At 35.7% G+C, this 20813-nt stretch overlaps 1 protein-coding gene across 2 annotated transcripts in view; it reads left to right on the top strand.

Moving 5' to 3' along the window:
* Positions 1-19944, top strand: part of LOC124637405 (calmodulin-binding transcription activator 1) — a 202361-nt gene extending 182417 nt beyond the window's left edge. Inside the window, exons 9-23 of one of the 2 annotated variants that reach the window (XM_047173840.1) lie at positions 40-1068; positions 1325-1574; positions 1880-2103; positions 2626-2895; positions 3531-3721; positions 4197-4334; positions 4533-4627; positions 7042-7109; positions 7390-7532; positions 8088-8269; positions 8559-8695; positions 9128-9222; positions 9638-9712; positions 14551-14655; positions 14862-19944. In XM_047173840.1, the coding sequence (XP_047029796.1) occupies positions 40-1068; positions 1325-1574; positions 1880-2103; positions 2626-2895; positions 3531-3721; positions 4197-4334; positions 4533-4627; positions 7042-7109; positions 7390-7532; positions 8088-8269; positions 8559-8695; positions 9128-9222; positions 9638-9712; positions 14551-14655; positions 14862-14940 (3081 nt within the window). In that variant the 3' untranslated portion in view covers positions 14941-19944. Of the gene's footprint in view, positions 1-39; positions 1093-1300; positions 1575-1879; positions 2104-2625; positions 2896-3530; positions 3722-4196; positions 4335-4532; positions 4628-7041; positions 7110-7389; positions 7533-8087; positions 8270-8558; positions 8696-9127; positions 9223-9637; positions 9713-14550; positions 14656-14861 lie in introns of both variants that reach the window. The other variant, XM_047173839.1, reaches the window with a different exon arrangement.
* The last annotated feature ends 869 nt before the right edge of the window (positions 19945-20813 follow it).

Genomic DNA, 20813 nt, shown 5'->3' with positions numbered 1-20813 from the left:
GCGAACTAATCTACACATAACACTACAATTAAAAATCAGGGCAAAATGTTTCAGACATCGGAAACCGTGGAGGTCATCGTTACTCAGCTCATGGAGAAGCAGCGAGCGGCCAGAGCTGCGGCTTTAGCGAGGCAGCTGGAGTGCGGGTGTCCTGACTCCACCTGCAACGACTCCAGGAACTGCGCCCATCCCATGCGAAGGGTTCAAGCAGCAAAACCACCACCTTCAGACCACCAAGTATCGTCAACCACTGGTCCTTCACCAAGACCTATGTCTCACCCACCGAGGCAGTACACCAGAGACCACAGACCCGCCCAACAATCGGCATCTCCATTACTTCTATCATTAGGCCAAATCCAAGGAGGCGGTGGTCTTCTAATACTGAACGGAACGAGCAACGGTACACAGCAAAATTCATCTCTTGTATCTCCTCTGTCAGTGACGTCATTCGTATGTGAAGAACCCCGTGATAGGTATAGGCAGCAGTACAAACCCACTTTTGTTTTAAAAAGGGAGATTCCAGACAGTCAGCCTACGTGTATCCAAAATACGGAAACAAAGTTTGAAATTGAGCCTAAAGAAGAGAAAATAGATGTCGATGTGTTCGAAAGAAAGATTAAGGTAGAACCGAGGAGTAGAAACCAAGTGATTGCAAGTGCGCCTGCGACTCCATCGCGATACCCAGATTTAGTAGAAAGATTAGAAAGTAAAGTTTTGACGGATAACTGTGATGATACGTTAGTGCTGCTCGGTACTGACGGCAATTTAGGTTCTAGTGGGTTCTTCGATGAAACTCTTGAGTTGTCGCACGAAGATATTCAGAAGACATTGTCGGCTAACATGCCTACTTGTGAGTTGGACAGGAACGGTGTGAGGCATACCGACACGGCTAATGTGATGGTGTCTGGCATAGATACGATGGACTTTATAGACAGTTGTGAGGTCGTGGCTTCCCCCGCCACAGGAGTCGATGATAATGTGTTTGTGAATCTGGACGCTTTTGATATGTTAGGTGACTTTCCTGAATTGGAAGTGTTAGATCCCAATGCAATTTCGACAAATCCTGTGGTGAGTCGGAAACCATTTGGCAAGGTATCGCTAATTTTATTTTACTTTATTTAAACGCTAACAAAATTGCTTTGTTTTTATTTTGACATTATTACTTTACTTTAACAATATAATTTACAATTACCTATTCTTTTGAAGAACAATGAATATTGAATACTTTCAGTTTTTTGCTTTACATGTTTGTAACATAACCAGAACTGAGTAAATTGACAGATGTAATCAACCCTAAAAGCAGTCCTTTTTTCTTAATTTCCAGCCACTTTGTGAGTCGAAGTCTCCTGTAGCCGAAGATAGTAATGAGACGAAGATGCAGACGGACAGCAGTGGGGAAGGGACACTAAATATCACGGATTATTCTCCTGAATGGGCGTACCCTGAAGGTGGAGCGAAGGTTCTGGTGGCTGGACCCTGGACGGACACTTCTGATCAGTACACTGTGCTGTTTGATAACTTCCCGGTGCCGTCGATATTGGTGCAGAATGGACTTTTGAGGTGTTACTGCCCAGGTGAGCTGATTTCTTTATTGAAACTTGCTATACCCCGCGTGGTTGACCCGTCGTAAGTTTGTATACAGTGTCTTTATTGTTTAAATATTTTTTTCAAAACCGACTGTCATGTCATGAAATATACAAATGAATTTTTCAATGTCATCAATATTTCAAGTTCAGTACATGTAATTATTATAATCTATCCTATTGTATGTCTGACTAAATGAACTTTTCCCTTAGATGAACAAGTATTAGAAAAATATTTGAAATATAACGATCTATCCTATTCCATCTCTGACCTATAATATTATTTCCCATTCCAGCTCACGAGGCAGGTCTAGCAGCATTACAAGTAGCCCGAGGGGGTCGAGTGGTATCAGACACGGTAGTATTCGAGTACAAGCCGAACCCAGCGCCCGCGCCGTCGTCACCTGCGTCGGCGCCGCTGCCGTCGCTGGACTTGAGACGGTTTTCCTTGCTGCAGCGCTTGCAGCGGTTGCAGGGGCGATTGCAAATGAAGATTGAGCCCGCTGATGATAATAGCCAGGTAATTAATATTGCTGTAACGGCGCTCTTTCTTTAGGTATATATAGCCAAATAAATTAAGGGCCCGAGAAGAAGACTGGATCTTGGTTAATAAAAGTACACAGTGGTAACACAGTATATTTTGATCCACCCACAGAAACGGAGTTCTGATGATAGGTTTTGTCAATTTTTGTCTATACTAATATTATAAAGAGGAAAACTTTGTTTGTTTGTTTGTTTGGTTGTAATGGATAAACTCAAAAACTATTGCCCGATTTTAAATATTCTTTCACCATTAGAAAGCTATATTATCGGCGAGTAACATAGGCTATATTTTATCCGGGTGCGGGCAGTAGCTCCCACGGGACGCGTGTGAAACCGCGGGAAAACGGCTAGTTAAATATAAAAATATAATAAAAAATACATAACCAATTTTTAATGCTAAATTGGAGTCGAGTACTGTTTTTTTTTTCACTAGACTTAACTAGTTATTTAGTTAAGTAGCTTATACCTTACATTAACATTACACCTCTAAAAATTTCAGATTGAAGATGTACAGCTATACTCGAACCCAAAATTTGAAGAGCGTCTGGTCTCCTTCTGCCGGTCCCTAAGCAACCGTTCGACTGGAACTTCTGAGGGTTTTACCACGGAGCCCAATGAGGATAGTTCCACTATCCTGCACTTGGCTGCTGCATTAGGATATACCAAGCTAACTACAGTGCTGCTCAGGTGGAGGCAGGATGATACGAGTCTTGCGTTGGAGAAGGAAGTCAATTTGGGGGCGAGGGACAGTGAGAATTGTACGCCGTTGGTAAGTTTCACATTAATTTATTTGAAGTTTTTGTCGTATGATTCTATTTTTTTTTAAGTTCTGAAATAGGCGATGTTTTAAATAAAATAGTGCATTTGTTTAGTTTGAAATAAATAAAGGATCTAAAGTGTCGTTTGTTTTATGTAAAATTAGTAAAGACAATTTAAACGCACATCTTGTTACACCGAAAAAATTAAATGCTGCCAGTATCAAAATGGTCTATGAAATTCATTTACTTAAGTTTATAGATGATGAAAAATATCTTCAATTGTACTTTTCTGAATATCAACAAAGTAATCAAACTATTTATGTTTATTGTATCTTTATTATTAGCCAGTAACGGCCAGTTTCTTCATCAAAAGTTAAAGTTAAAGTAATGTCTAAAGTAAAAGTAACGGTCAAATACGTGTTTTCAAGGCTAAAGTGACAGCAAAACTAATAGAAAAATTGAATTTGACCGTTACTTTTACTTTAGACATTACTTTGACTTTTACTTTGGCTTTAACTTTTAATGAAGAAACTGGCTGTTAGTCTGACATCAGTCTAACCGGAAAAAGGGCTCGGAGGATGATCAAACTATTATGTTTGTATGTTACCAAAATAAATGAATTGATGAATCTGACAACCTCTTCCAGATGGTAGCGAGCGCGGCGGGGCACGTGGAGACAGCCGTGGTGCTGGCGCGCTGGGCGGCCGGCACGCGCCGCGAGGCGGGCGCGCGCGGCGCCGCGCACGCCGCACGACGCGCCGGCCACGCCAGGCTCGCGGCGCTGCTGGATAGAATACACCCGCCGGCTAAGGATGGAGTGTTTTTGAGGCCGCATAGGTGAGGATTGAAAAGATGCAATATGCATTAATAATCATATGTAGGGTTAGTGTGACCAGTGACAGGGAAGAATGGAAGCGGAAAACATATTGCGTCAACCCCAAATGAAATTGGAAACAGAGCAGGAGGAAGAAAAAGGAGAAAAAGAAAGTCCCGGCTGCCATTTAGACAAGCCAGAGCATTTAACAGCCAATCTTAACGTTGGGTATTTGATTACTCGGATAGCTGGTTTATAGCGGTCATATAGATAGTCGCTCCATGTAATACATTAGTTCTCAGATGTATCTATTTAGACTGAAAACCGAACCCATCATAATAGGGAAAAAGCTAACCAGATGAATAATCATGGAAAGAAAAATACATAGGAAGTGTATTAATAATGTCCTCCTATGATATCCTTCACTTTCAGGTAAAATTATGTTTGTGAGAATTAATAAAGCAATTTACACTCATCACAATTCTTTCCTGTTTCCAGTTTATCCCAAAAGAGTCGCGCTGGTAGTCTGGAGAGCAACCTGGTGAAGCGGCCATCAATAGACTCTGGAATCAACATGGCCGACGCCTTCAGATCCAACTCTGCTATAGACAAATCAGAAAGCAGTTCCTCTGCTAGGTGACAAAACACTTCCATTTACCTTCGTGTTTGAAGTAGAATGTGACTAATATTTTCCGTCTGCTGCATGATTGTGTAAAATAGTAACAACTCTTGATTTCACAACATTAAAATATAACCGTTCATCATATTCTTCAGTCATTGAAAGGATGATGACAAACTGTCAATTTTAATCCGCCAAAATCCTGACATTTTCAGATGGGAACGAAGCATGTCACTCCCTTTAGATTCGGATACGTCGGAAGACAGTCTGGGCGACTCGAAGATCGGCAGGCGTATGGACCTGGCTCTCTGTAAGTCTTTGAAACACTTCGCCTCATTCATAGTCGATTCCTTTTTCATTTGCTGGTTATTTTATATCGGCACGGCTGCTGATGACATTTGAAGGTCCTAACCTTGGTTTTGGGTTTCGGTCATTTTCTTAAACGGTGATGGTTTGTTCGGCGATATAACTGGTCAAACGTGTGAGTTCTACACTGCGAGCTTATGACAGTTATTAAGTTTTTAAACACCTTTACATATTGAGGCGAATCAAAACAGTTTATCATGAAGTAAAATGAACTATTAGATCATAAAAAAGAAATTACAATCGTAAACAGAAATGTAAAGAAAATAGCAAAGTAGATTCAGACATTTAGTCCGTAGCTTCCCTTCCTTCTTTTCAGATAAGGGGTTAAAACAAAAAGCTTATACAGCACGTCATTTACGAATTAGATTTGTTCGCATTGGCACGTGTAGTAGTCACAGTTTGACCGGTAAGCTGTAGCGGAGGTATTGCGCCGGTTCCGCAGGCAGCACGGCGCCGCGGCCGCGCAGCCCCGAGGTCGACGTGGAGGCGCTGTCCCCGCCCGCGCCACCCGCAGGTCAGTGCCCGCTGCAGAGAAACGGTATAGACTGCGGAACTATCAGATCCAAATTCCAAATTCGACTGTAGATGAAGCAGTACCTTTGGTAAAACAATCAACACCCAAATCAGTAGCTAATTGAACGAATCGAAATTTGAAATCTGCTTCCAAATTTTTTTTTACCAATTTTAATTTCATTTCTTTTCCAAATTGTTTTATAGTTGAGATTAACCAAATTGGCTTCAAGTAAATCTTCTTCAAGTATTGCTATCTCTCCTGTCTCCCTATTGGCTATTTGTTTTACTATCCGTAAACGTTCTATACCATTTCGAGTCGCAGCATCGATAACTCCGCTCGTCCTATCTGTCGATGTTGTGTATGTAGTAGTTGCATTGCCTCCCTCTTCTTCTAACAAAAGTTGTCTATATATCTTTGTCTCCCTCTTTGTCGCCAGTCTGTAGTCCTTGTACACTGTATGTCGGTAGACCACTTGTAGTTTCTTCTGTACTTTGTGATCCAATATGAGCGGAGTTCCCCTTGAGTGTTTGTTGTCTGTAGTATCCTTAACTAAACCGAGTTTTATACATTCAAATACTGCAATTTTTATTACATAATTAAAAAAAAAATTAAACCTTAGTTCAAAATAAATAGAGTTCGGTTTAGTTTACTCGATGTTGTCCCTCGATGTCGCTTTCAGTGGTTCGTATTGGTCTATCCACTATCACTGTATCACAACCAAATCGATTGGCTTCTACTTCCAATTTCAGTACACAAGACTACGTTGTTCAGTCAGTACACTTGTTTCAAAAAAACGTGACAATTTATACAACATTGCATGAATGCTAAACGCTTGCATGAGTATTTAGACGCTTTTTATGTGTAGAACATTTACTATTGCCATTTTAAAGGTAAGTTAATTGGCAATAGTTTTATCGTGCACTGGTTTACCATCACACTTTATTATTTTTTCCTTATATTTCTTCATTGTGGATAAATCATTTTAGTTCATAAGTTCAACATTTTCATTAGAAGAACCATTTTACTATAGATCCTGCTTTGCAGTACCGTCAAATTTATGTTTAACAAAAGTTTTGTGTTATTAACTTTTTATGTGTACAGATGTATACAGATGTACCATGTAGAATTATTTTTATGTCACAAATAAGATGCCATTAAATCCATAATAATTATTTTTCATCGTTATGGAGGATCAACTCATTTTAATATATTGTGTCTATATGGATGACTTGTTTTTATTAATCTTGTGAAAGTCATCAGATTTTCATATACATTTTAGTACGTTATGTTTTATAGTTTAATTAATTTGTTTTTTTGTTACCCCTATTTCCGCCATTAGCAGTTTACATGACGCTATAGTCAAAACGCTGAAATGTAACTTATTTCCTTCGAGGTCAAACTTGCTTTATTCTTGAATATTTAAATACGGTGTTTTGAAAATAACTTCATGTTCATTATAATATTTGATGTGGGCTACATAATGTGTGTGTAGATTTACGACAAGAATCGTGTATATTTCATATTAGAGGAAAAATACATTAGGTAAAACATATCATGACGACCCATTTGAAATACTTAATATTTTAGTTCATAATTGATGTTACCAAAAACATAATATCAATTGAGAGCCAAAACGTTATATCGTGAATTTTAATTTCTAAATATTTTACTAGTCATGGTTTGTTTTGCAAAAGTAGTCTTCAAGCGAGTTATTCAAATAATTAAAGTTTTTTATCGATTCAAAGACATTCACATTTAATGAATTCCATCGTTTGAAGACAGACACTGTAATAGTTAATTTTCGCTAATTATTATAAGGTTCCACTTCATAAAAATGTTTTCAGGGGAGCAGGATGACCGAGTGTTCACGCTGGCGGAGCAAATCATAGCCGCCATGCCAGAGAGAATAAAGGTAATGACATGTACATTATATTCCTAGTAGCTATAACTTTAATGATCATAGACGAATTTAAACCATATCTTACAAATTAATCCAAAAATATCCACAACACAACCAAAGAGCAGAATAGGTACTTTACCCAAACCGTACCCAAACCGCGATGCAGGTGGTTTCTAACATAATAACTACGACTTCCAACATTTTGATTTTGTTTGATCCACTAATCAGCTACAACCAGTAAGACAAATGGTGATGAGAATAATTATGTATCTGTGGCTTCATTTCTGTCTAGAACGAAAGCTCGTCTCTGCTGTCGGGGTGCGGGCTGGACAGCGGCAGCGGAGGCGGCGAAGACACACTGATGGTTCCACTTCTAGACGACACCACCACCTTCAACAGTGACTTTACTTTTGAGTTCTGCGACAACACATACAGGTACCCTTCATTTAAATGTTTCTACCTCTTCTTGATGTTGTCATTGTACACCTTTTAACTTTCAATCAATCCAACTGTCGTTTCTATTTTCGTTTTTACTTCTTTCTTCCTCCGGATCAACGCTACAGCAACGTTAGCTTCGAGTTCTCCTACAACTTACATAGGTTGGGTTTCATTGTATTTTGAGCACTCATTTTTTTCTTCTTCCTTCATTTGTCTTGTACTTGTACATACACTAAACATATTAGGTTTAATTAATATAGACATACAGCACATTCACATCATTTTTGGATTTCAGACGCCAAGATCTATATTACGGAACAAACACAACCTTGATCAAATTTTTAAACTTACCGATGTATAATTAAAATGCAATCGTAATGTCAATTACTGAACCTGATTCCGTAATACGGATCTAAAAAACTTAATTCAATCAAAAAGTTTAACTTTATTGTCATCATTACATTCTTCATTGATTTCAAACTATAGTTTTATTAGACTATCAACTAGCTTAACATGATCACTAGCTCTAAAACCATTATCTTCTTTGCCCAGGTACTGTGGAGCTTCAACCCCGTGTTCATCAGGCTCCGTATCCCCGGGGTCAGCTGCGTTATCACCACCACCACCGTCACCACGCTCAGCATTATCTCACCCACCACTATGTACAACCCCGTCTGCGACTCTGCAAGAGTTTCTGAATGCTACCACGCATTTCTCTAATCTTACGTTGAATGGTGAGTAAGAATTGATGTTCTGTTTAAATATTAGACCATCGTATTGGTAGCGATCCTTTATAGATTCTGTAAAGTAAAACTAATAGTTTGGTATTGGAAACAGAAGAGGCAAAATGATTGTAAAAGAATTTCATTTATATATATCTAGGTTCATTTATAATAGTGGTACACTTCGTTTTATACAATGGATAAATTGACCAAATAGATTTTTAATTATTAGAACTTTGACTTTCACATTTATGGTCTTTTGAATATTTTCAAACCCATCCTAATCAATATTTTTTTCCAGATCGTGAACAAAGGGAGCTCTACTCAGCAGCCATCACGATTCAGAAGGCTTACCGTCAGTACCGCGGCAGGCAGCTGCAGCGAAGAGCTGCGGCCGCCGCCATCACCATACAGAATTGCTATAGGAGATACAAACAGGTCTGTATTATCTCTTTTATTACATGTATACATAGGTCTGTATTATTGGTATAATCAATGTTTTTGCACGTTAATGTCGGTCCTGATCTCTTTCTGACTGTGGAAGAAATAGGGTATGGGAATAGTCTGCGCAAGTGCTTGTGCAGTATAATATGTTCTAGCACATAAGGGTGTCTATAAGGGGAGTAAATACGTTATTAAACAGGGGTAGTACGTAACTACGTGCGTCAACTCCCTAACTTACTACTCGAATGAATCTAGGGAAAGTACATCAGAGAGAATATAAGGGCAGTACATAAAAGGAGTTTAAAGGAGGTATATGTTTTAGAGTTGTGGGATGTGGGCATGCCCTCTGCGCCCACTGCGGTAGATACGCCACTGCATTTTATTTTCATTTTTGTCCATGTCTATAAAATTGTTTATTTTGTTCAGTTTGCGTACTTGAAACAAATGCACGCGGCGGCGACGGTGATACAGCGCGGCTACCGCGCCATGCGTGCTCGCAGGATGGCTACTACACCTATCAAGTAAGTACACTTCCTGTGTTAGTCGCATATCCTGGAACGATACTTTATAAAGTAATTATTTTTGGTTACCTAAGTGGATAGTTGTAACTTTAATTTAAAGAGATTTTGCTGTTCCATTGATCTGGCTAGCTAGTGTAGTAGTTCAAGATGTTTCAACTGGCTCGATGTGTTTCCAATAGCAATAGCCACGCTTCTATTGCTTCAAAGAAAAGTAATTTTTATTGTGTTCATGGAGTAGTTTACAGATGTTAGATATAATATGATTATTATATTGAGAGTATTACAATAATTAAGGCCCAGTTGGCACCATTCTTAAGTGAAATATTACTCAATATTTATACCTACTTAATCTCAACGCCAAGAATACTTACGTCACATGGAGATTCAATATTCATATCAATATTTGTTCTCACAGGAGGACATACTCACAGAGGCGTCAAAATCAAGCTGCAAGGAAGATTCAACAGTTCATGAGGCAGTCAAAGATCAAGTAAGTTTATATAGTCATTTTATATATCGAGCTACTTCGAAGTACCCCAATTTCTATTCCCATTATGTGTACTTACGAACGTTCCCAATATTCTTCTATCTATCTGTTGGTTTGCTGTATAGAGATATAATTTTGATATTAGTACCATACAAGTAATTTCAGATCCCTATCGCCAGTAACGAGAGATAGATAGAATATTAAGAATATACGGAACGGCCGTAAGTTCACATAATATGTTAGGAATGACGGTTATTGGTGGGTGTATTTAATTATAATTTACGAGTATTATGTATCTTTGAATTGAATGTGGAAATATAATTAGTGAATACAGTCAAGTTAATGATGCTATAGGATTCAATAAGACCTTTTAATTAATTAGACGGTGCATGGAGGGAGCAGACTTATTAACAAATCTACTAAACAATAATATGATTAATTTCCAAGGTTCGAAGAAGGTCTTTGTCATTCATGTTTATGATTTAGAAAATGATGTCCATTTCATTTATAATTAAGTTACCAAGGTTCTACGATGTGTGCGTCTTATTTTGTAGGTACACTAAATCTACAGGTTATTTTGATATCTTTTCATTATAATGAATATTTTTGTAATTTTTCTATACTCTACAAAATATCTAAGTGAATCGAGCTCCCGCAACAGGCTTGTTTCTTTGTCGTTTCTAGATTTTCTAACCCAACCTGCACTAGCGATTCAAGGATTGTAAAATCCTTTAGCTTTGAATTCTTTTGTAATGGCATATTTGTAAGGCATATTTAGTTCTGTAAAATTGATAAAATGTTTACTTCAAATAGTTTTCTTCATTGGATTAATTAAAGAGTTTTCACTTAGACACACTATTGGAATTTGTTTAAGTACCAAGTAGATAGTTAATTCTATTTACTGTGTTCAGTCATCGTATTTAACAATGCTTTCGAGTTAAGATTGAAATTCTTTTAGTTAAAAGATATATATGTTATGGACCATGTGATTAATTCGGGCATTATTAATAATGCCCGAGCATTATGAATAATGTCTAGCTTTATCGGGCCAAGTGATTAATAACTATCTTAACTTCATTATTTATCACATTGCACGGGCATTATTATATTGCTACATGCCAGTTGGGCAATTTGATAATAAAGCAAAAAATTGAAGTTAGTGACGAAAACGTATCCCACGTAACAGTTGCCCGGGTAACTGGGTTGAGGAGGTCAGATAGGGCAGTCGCTCCTTGTAAAGGACTGGTACTCAGCTACATCCGGTTAGACAGGAAGCCGTCCCCAACATAGTTTGGGAAAAAGGCTCGGAGGATGATGTGACGAAAACGTATCGCTGCAAAACCGACTCCACGTAGTCTTGTCTGTCCTACCCCTAGAGTGCAATTCAAAACCGCGTAAGTGTGGAGGGGCGAGGCGGCCTGCGAGCTGAGGCGCAGGTAGTTTTAACGCTCGCCGACGCGGCTGAGGCTGGCCGGCTGAGCCGGCCAGCAAGCCGAAGCTGCGGCGGTGAGCGTGAAAACCATCTGCGACGATAAGCTCGCATGGGACCGCCGGAGCCCCGCAGCACCGGAGCCGTGACAGAAGCCATGCTTGCTGCATGTTGCTTGCTTACATTTTAAACGTACTGAGTTAAAAAATTAGAAGCTAAATAAATAAATTTTATGATGTCATTTAATAGTATTTTAGAAGTTTACTGTTAGAACGCATGCTACAAATTTAGATGCTAAAAAATAACCATCATGCGGAGTTGTATTTAGAGCGGTTTACTTAGAAGATAACGAGTGGCTGAGATAGTATTATTTAGATGCTCGTTAATTGTGGCTGACTTAGTAATTTAGAAGGCAACATACATTATTCGGGGCGAATAATTATATTAAAAAGGAGCCTGTTTAATAAGCACCCTTTAAATATGACTTTCCTTAACTTTTAAATGCAAAAACTAGTGGATTTTTAAGGCAGAAGTCCTTCATAATTAATCCAAATCATGAGGCTGATTATTTAAGTGGTTTAATATTTAGTTTATTTTAAATTAAATGGCAATAACAATAAAAAATTAAATATATAAATATGTTATTACTTTGCTTGTATTACTTTGCCCAAAAGGTCACGGGCAATATGTATAGTGCCCGGTCAATTTGATTATTTGAATAATTATTATCAAATTGCGCTCTCATATTGGGCATTTTTCATAATGACCGGGCATTATGTATACTGCTCAATTTATCACTTGGTCCATAACATATACAATTATTTTAATGTTTGACGTCTCTTGTTTTTGATGTTAATTAAAATCTCTCCCTTCTTAGAAGTATAACTATTAACGTGTTTTTGGTAATTTTCCACCGACGGACCCTTTTTAATTAATTGTATTGGGATGTATGTAGGTACGATTTTAAAGTCGGAACTTAATACACTACAGGCTTTCATTTAGGTGAAGGTATAAAGCCATATTTACAGTTACAAGTACCTAAGATATGAAACAAACATTACCAAGAGAAGGTCACAGTTATAATTAATTTCACAACGTTCACCCAATTCTGATTTACAACACCAAAAAGAAACACAATAAAAAAGAAAATAACTCTAAGACTTCAATGTCAGACCTTCATAAACTAAATAAAAGCGTCAGGCCACTACACATTGCGGTCCACACAATAAACATTATTTCCAAAAAATATTCCGTTTGAATCAACTGGGGTCCTTGAATTGTTTACCCTGTTACCCTGTTACCCGGTTACCCGGAACTAATATACAGACTCCATTAAGCCACGGAAGGGCTACAGCCTTTTGAGTGAAAAAGGACATAAAAATATGATATATTGTCCCGAACGCCTACCAATCTTTTTTTGGTCATTCGAATTTGTGTGGCTCCGAATCTTGAAATACTTAATGTAAATCCATATTCAAGGATTTTGCCAAGCCAAACTCGGCTTCCGTAATATGGTTGTTAGTACCTACTAATATCAGAGAGTATATTGTGGAATCTCATTTATTGAGCTTGAGTTTTGAGACACCTCAAAGACAATTTACTGAAAAAAGCAACAATTTATCCCTAAATACTTACCTACCTACTTTTGGTAAAGTTGTCACAACGCAACGTATTTGCCCAAACGAGGACGTCAGTAATCTTCATAAATAGCGTTAATCATATCAGTTGATTGCTAACCTTGTTCAGTGTAACCTTATTCAACAAAATTAGAGGAACACGGTCGCATAAAAACCTTGGGACCACCAATTTATCCACCGTTCCTTCTATTATTTGGACATAATGGTCCCTTTTTGTGGTGTTTCCGAATCGTAAGTTAATTGTGTTTGTCTTGTTATTTTAAGATCTTCCGGGGATTTAGGGACTTCTGGAAAAGTGGTTTTTTGTGTATCAGTTTCGGGGTGATTTAATTGCAGCTTTGGCTTAACGACATCATTTAGGAAGCTTTTTGTGTCTTTTCACTTTATTTCTGGTGTATTGTCGTTTGGTTATTATTTTTCTTCTCTGACCTTTACTAAATGTCATGTCAGGATAATGTTACCGAATCTTTAAGTATGACCTTTGGTTGAAGAATGATGAAATGGTTTTTGGCAGAATGATTTTGATTATTCTGCGTTAAATGTACTACTCTATTTTACATTAGTCAGGGAAATGATAATGAAACCCAAAGAACAGTGCATTTAAAATCAAACAAAATCTAAAGTAAAAGTAGATTTCAAAAGCCAGGAATAAGGTGGAAAGGTATAATATTCAAAACGGAAGTAATATTAACTCCTGACAAAATTGAGGACGTACTTTCAAATTTTCGATATCCAAATATCTATGTTTATAACAGAAGGGAGGGTTCATTTCGAAGAATAACTTTTGGGCTTCAAACTTCCTGAAGGTTTTAATAAGAAAGTTAAAGATTTACACAAAGTCGGTTGGTTTCAGTTCAATGCTGTTTATGCATCTTGACGATCTTATTTTTTATGATACCGAAAATATGACAGAAGAAATAAATATCACTTTTCGAAGTTAAACAGATTGTAAATAAGCTTCTCCTTTTCAAAGTCAAACCAGTCGTGATTAATCTAAAAATACCCTTTAAAATAATGAAGAAAATCAAAACACGGAATAATCCAATCTTTCCAGCAATTAAGATCGCCTTTATTCGTTAGTTCAAGTCAATGCTAAATTAATTTTGGCCTACTGGCTCGCACTTGATCCCCTCGAAGTAATCTAAACCGGAATCAGTTTGCTACTTTATGAATGAAACATTTTAGCTTTTCTCCAAACTTCAGTATCTGCGGCGGATAGATAAATCAACTGTACCCAAGTTTGTTCCTCTCCGTCGATAAGAGAATCTTTAGAGCATGATTTTGTTAAACTTACCGACTTGTTGTTAAATTAAATTAAAGGAGGATTTTTGTTCAAGCTTGTTTATTCGAGTTTTGTGAATTTAGAGCTTAGCCTGTGTAGGTGGAAAAGTATTCATAGAATCTGTTGGGATCTCAATGGTATTATGTTCTTGTCCGTCTTCAGATAATAGTTGTAATCTTGTTTTAGGTTTGTTATGATCGTAAGCTGTGTTTGGAGTTTTTGTTTCAATATCAGCATTGTTACTGAGATTTTTGTCTTCGATACAATAATTTTATATATTATCAATTGCAATTGGATTTAATTTAATCATCCCAAAACTATTTTCACGCTGCTTAGCACATGGGAGGAGTATACAGCTAACGTAAGTTTCGTAGCGAAATAAATTCAATCAGATTTTCTTCTTCTAGGCTATTTTAGAAAATTTTACTTCTTTTGTGTATAATTTAGTTTTAATGGCCTGTAGTTTTTAATACATGTCTCCGGTTTGCGGCAGGTTGCAGAACGCGCGAGCCGAAAGCGTGAGGGGGGCCCGGCGGTCGCCGGATGTCCGCCAAAACTCGTTGCAGCGCATCACCAATACTCCACCCACGCCCAATAGGTGAGTCACATCAACATCAACATCATCATCATCTTGGTCCCAATCATCATTGAACTCATATTCATTATTAGTAAAATCTCTTGACCTAGAATTGTCTTCAGAAGTATCATTAAAATCATGTTATCTCTATTATTTATTTAACATTACATGAATCTTCAAATTCGCACTTATGTTTGCTAGGTAATAATGTCCTTTGTGTCTTCTAGGATCGTTGATTACCTTGCACCTGAATCGCCAATGAACGTGGACGAAGACCTTCTACTTGAGCTTCTGTTTAAAATCTAACAACGGCAGTTATTCAACGGACTCTATTTGTTTCTACAACTACGTTTAGTTCAATTTTATCTTCTATCGTAGATTTTAATTCATCCTTCTTTAACAAGTCTAGATTTTCTTTTAGAGTTGTATGTCGTGGTTTATTTACATCGTGTATTTCAAATTACGTATTAACATCAACTGCCTTTCACATTATCAAAACTGACATAACTAGGCTACTTCACGAAACAGGTTTCTTATCGGAGTTGTGAACTTACTCAGGCCTTCGTCTATTTGATATGTTTTAACTATTCTTTTGTATAATCGTATTTATGGTAGATGATACTAAAAGTTTTGACTATCACGTATCGCTGTGTACATTTTCTTTTCTCAAAGCACCGTTATGATTCGATCCCCAAAACAATTTATTGACGTGATTGAACGGATATATTCGATATGATGAATGTCGGATTCGTTCTTGTTATGTGATTTCCGCAGTTCATCTGCGATAATGTAAAAGGATTATAGCATCGTGTGTGAGTCTAGGAAGTAATTATGTTTTCCTTAGAAATGACTTGTTCAGAGTTTAGATTTCGATTTATTCTTTATTTTAAACTCTTCAGGTCATAGACAGGGTTATATTTAGTATAAATTTTATCGTATTTGTATTATATTTTCATAATGTATTTTTGAGATATTTGTTTAGAACATTTATTGGAATCATATTTTTGAAAACTCTAAATTGGATGTAAAGTAATTAAACCTAGATCATCAAACGTATTGGCTGAGAATTTTCGTAAGACTTGACGCAAAATTTTTGGAAATTCATAAAATTCTATAAAAAATGGTTGCGTAACGTTTGGCTATTGCGGTTCACGTCAATTGCAAACGATTTGATATTGAATTTTAACGTGAGACTTTCAGTTGATCTTTTGCTTCGAACTTTAGATCGAGTCAAAACTTGAATTCTATTCTATGAATGATTTCAGCAATGGAGTTTAAAATATGTAGGTTAAGTACAAATTCAAATTATTAAAAAGCCACTGTTCTTATAAAGTAGATGCACTTAGCGTATAATACAATAAACCCGACGAGCTGTGAGTATTTTGAGATTTTATCGTATTTAAGAGAAATAAAAGTAATTACGCAGTTAGTTTCGGTCGAAAGTTTACAATAGGTTTCATTCCAGCCTAAATAGTTTTAATTCTTTTAGTCTATGCATTGAAGATGAAGCCTTAGATATCATCGAACATGATCTACTATCTTTGAGACTCTCCTGTAGATTAGATCTAATCTTATGAAGGACCTTCGACCGGTTTACCAATGCCTTGGTTTCAATCAGTTTGTCGTCTTCTCCGCCACTGTCATTAATTTCGTGTTTCTCCCCTCTCCCCTAGTTCCTATTTCAACAAGTGCGGATTCTTAATATGAATTTTCATCAATTACCTACATCTACTATTAGTTGTTTAGATAGAGATGTTTTGTTTTAGATCCTCGTTATGCTAACGCCATACCTACCTAGCGTTCATGAAGAAATAAGGTTGTGCACCACTTAAATATAGAAAATAAAAACCTAAATATTCCCTTTTTCTGAATTTTCTGATATTTTAACGTAGTAAACATAGTAAAGTTTTATAGTATAAGAAATAATAGAATAATCATAGCTTAACCATAAGAAGACGTGCTACAGTCGAGATATTTTCGATTCGTATTTTTATAAAGCAAAAGTTTCGAACGAATAAGGACGCTTTGCTTGAGCAGGGCCCTGGTACTTTGAGTTCTCAAACTTACTTCTAGTATCTCGTTTAACTTTCTTTATTACGTTCAGTTTTATGATATTTTTAATTAGATTTGAAACTTAGTTTCTCTTGAAAAATTCTTACAACTTTCTGTGATTTTAATTCGACTGTTCGTACATTCCGATATATTCCTGTTTATTTAGATTTTGAGAGGCCCAGAGTTGAATAAAGTGGGTAAAAACGTTGGTAGATTCGTAGCAAGCTTTTCAAATTTTCGGTGTACGAACACTGGTTTGTTGGGGATGTACCAACGTTTTTTCGATTAGAGGAAAAATAAACACGCGACGAGGATTGAGAAAAACCGTCCAGTTGTGGCGGCTTTTGCACCCTCCGGCGGCGATCGGCATGCGTCGCAAGTATCGCGGGCTTGCTGGCGCGCGACAGCGGGCTGCGGTACAGTCGCGGTACGAGCGCGGTACGGGCGAGGTACGAGCGTGGTACAGGCGCGGTACGGCCGCGGTACAGCCGCGAGGCGCTCCGGGGGCGCACTAATACAACATGTATATTTCATATTTTTGGATCGCTAATTTTAAGATGTTATATTTATATATGTATATGTAGTAATGGCGGGTACGATACCAGTATTTCGAGATGTATTGCGCCAAAAGTTTTGATGTATTAATTTTCCATAAAAGTTATTCTATCATTTCAGTCTTGATTTTCGAACAAATAGTTCGTTTAGCTAGTGGTCATGCGTATACCTATATTTTTAGATAGCGTGCACGATTGCTTATGGAGCGCTGATAATGTTATTAAAATGCGAAACGGGCGGAAATAAGACAAAAAAATAAATTTAAAAATATTTTTCTCAGTAACGCAGAACCTCTGAAAGCAATAATATTTTTGTGGTGAATAAACTCCGATTTGTAAAGAAAGAGTATTTTAATATCCACGCGATCGTCACAATACAGTTGAAATATAGACGCTTCTTAGTGCCGCCGATAACTGTGGTTCTTTTATTATCCTATCTTATTTTAGTAAAGTGTGAACATTAATTTAAAAAATGCCAAAGTTTACCTTTTCTGTTTTAAAAAAGAAATGTCAATTACCCAAAAAATAGTAAAAAAACGCAATCATTTTTGTAAAAAAAAACTTTTATCGAGCCAACTCTTACAAACTTTGGTTTATGGTGTTATTAATTTTATCTTTTACAAATGAACGAAAGCAATAAAAACTGTTTTAAAGGGTAATAGAATTGACACACTTACGGCAAGGCTTAGTAATTGACCACAGCTAAAAGATAGTGCACTAGAAGTAGATATAGTTAGATAAATTACTATTATATGAAATAATAAAAAAAAAAAACTTGAAATCTATACATAGAATTTAAAACTAAAAGTTTAACTAATACTTTTTATTATTATATTATAAGAAGCTTGTTCACACATTTTAACTTCATATTTAGTAAGTACTTCTAAGACTAAAAAAGATAGAAATTGTTACTAACTGGTACTGGAATGAGATATAGTGAGAATATGATTGGAATTCTTTTATCTTTTAGGGTGGGCCGTAACTAGTTGAGCTTTATGAATTTGTTATGCCGTAGGCAAGTTTCTTTTGAGGAAAATGTGATAAAAAAGTTGCAAAAGGCATTTATTTGTAGCCTCTATCGTTTTAATGTAGATCTAAGTTACATACGTCTGTTATTTGAGTGATTTCTTAATTCGCATTAGCTTGCGTATACTTTTGTCGAGGTTATTTTAGTTTTAGTCATTTTTACTATTATTTTAGTTTCATAAAAATAAAATATTTTTAGTTTAAAAAATATTCGAGAATTGTAAAAAATAAATGGCTAAAACTAATTTCAATCACCTGTTAAAAATATGTTTTTTTTTTTTATCAAAATGAGCCTGCCTAAAGTATATTGCATATCACTTAGATACTTAATTATAACTTTGAATGTTTTCAACACTCGCGTTTGATATTAGTTGTATTTTTTGTTAATAAAATGCTAGATCTTTAGAAGTTCATTTAATAATAATAATATTTCATAGCTGCTAAATTCTTCTCGTAGGATTGTAATAATATTTTGAAGATATTTTTTTGTCAAGCACGGATTTTTAGTAGAAAATGTCTAGGCAATTTTTTAAAATAATTTTTAATAATTTTAATAATGCAATAGTGCCTGATTTAGTCATGATAATACAGAAGTTTTCTGTCAATAATATATTTAGTTACTTAAACTCTAGTCATTTTTCTGTAGAGAAATAAATAATTTAATTTTTCAAAAATCATTACAATCCTATACTTTCATAGCTAGCTACTAGTATTATTGCTTTATAACAAATTTATATATATAACGAGCGTTTGATAGCGAATTTTATGATGTTATTTAATTTTCTAATTAATATAATTGTTTATATATTATGCAATCTTAAGCGTTGTATGTAAGTTTTTCTTTAATATTAGCGAATATAAGAAATTGTTACGTACTGCCAGTTTCAAGGTTCTAACACCAATAAGGAGGGACGAATGAATGAATAGTGATTGTCCACGAAAACAACATAGAATCTCTTTTATATTTGAATATTCAATCTTTGGTACACAAAATTCTATGGATTCTAATTGAATTTAAATAATTACGTAAACTGTATTTTTGTCATCTATTTTAATAGTAAATGAACTTGAAAATGAGTTGTAAATAATTTCCGAAAAATTAGGATTTTTTTCATGTCACGATTTGTTTTTAGTCCTTGGTGTTTTTTTTAGTATTTTGTGCGAACTGTAAATAAACAATATTGTTCCTAAGTATTTATAATCGTAATTAATCATGTACTTATTTCTTATGAATGTATTCTATATTGAATAATGTTTTGTGAACGAGTATTGATTTCAATGTTTTTTTTTTCCACTTATATTTAATTTTAAATTACAATAAAAATGTTACTTAATAAATATTCATTTCATAACGAATGAGGAATAGCGTTATTATTTTTATTATTTTAAAAAATGTTGCTTTTATTTTAATAGCTATTTTTATTTAGTTAAAACTAAAGAACAATTAATTTTAAATTTTAATTTAGGTTTTATAAAAAATAATTTAAGTAATGAAAATAATAATTAGTTTATCGTTTTTGTAAAATATTCTGAGATGTTGGACACGAGAGTGCATGTCGACGAGCTGTTGGATAAGTGTACTTTGAACAAAAAAATAATCTTCCTTTGTAATTATTATAATCTATAAACACTACAAAATTGTGATTCAAAGCAATTTAAAATATTACTGCTGATTATATTTTGTGTTTTATTTCCATCCTTCAGTATAACCTATACTTGAAAGAAAGAAAGAAAAAAATAAATTTAGGAAAGGTTTATATCTGACAGAAAATGCGTCGAGCATATCGTAAATGTATGATCGACGCACTAACGCTACATCGGTTAGGTGAGAATGATTGAATGTTTTATCGTATATTTATCTGTTTTGGCGTTACGCAACCGATAATACGCGACGCATCTTCCGTCAGATATGAAACTTCCGTTCTTGAAAGAAAATACATTTATTCGTGACTGTTATAACGCAAATAAACAAATAAACATACAGATACACGTTTCAAAGTAGAATAAAATACAAAGGGGGAAAATATGCGTCAGTATGATGTGATTCGTCCCTGGTTTTTTTTTATCGCTCTTTACCTTAATACCCCAAAACAAGTTCAAGCTACCATTAAAGTTACTAGTTGAGTACCCGTGTTTTACAAGGAACGACTGCCTGTCTGACCTCCTCAACTCAGTTACCCGGGCAATCCAATACCCCTCGGTAAGACTAGTTGTCAGACTTATTGGCTTATACTACCAAAGATGTTCAAATGACAGCAGGGACCTACAGTTTACCGTGTCCTTTAAAACACAGTCATTTTTGTCCCAGATATTCTTAGAACATAAATTCAAAGTTAGAAAAGTTGCATTGGTACTTGCTTGACTTGGAATCGAACCCACTTTCATACTCGACAGATTTTTTCTTTGTCCACTAGGCCACCACGACTTTTTACCAAGAGTATCCTCAAAATGTTTCTTCAGGCCGTAGTATCTAGACTAATTTTAAAAGTTTGTTCTTATCTAGCAACAATAACTTTACTGGCAAAAGTCTGTACTTAGCTAAAATCC

This window comes from Helicoverpa zea, chromosome 16 (genome assembly GCF_022581195.2).
Source record: "Helicoverpa zea isolate HzStark_Cry1AcR chromosome 16, ilHelZeax1.1, whole genome shotgun sequence".
Lineage (NCBI taxonomy): Eukaryota > Metazoa > Arthropoda > Insecta > Lepidoptera > Noctuidae > Helicoverpa > Helicoverpa zea.
The sequence above is the reverse complement of the archived record's forward strand: the minus strand, read 5'-3'. Positions and strand labels throughout refer to the sequence as shown.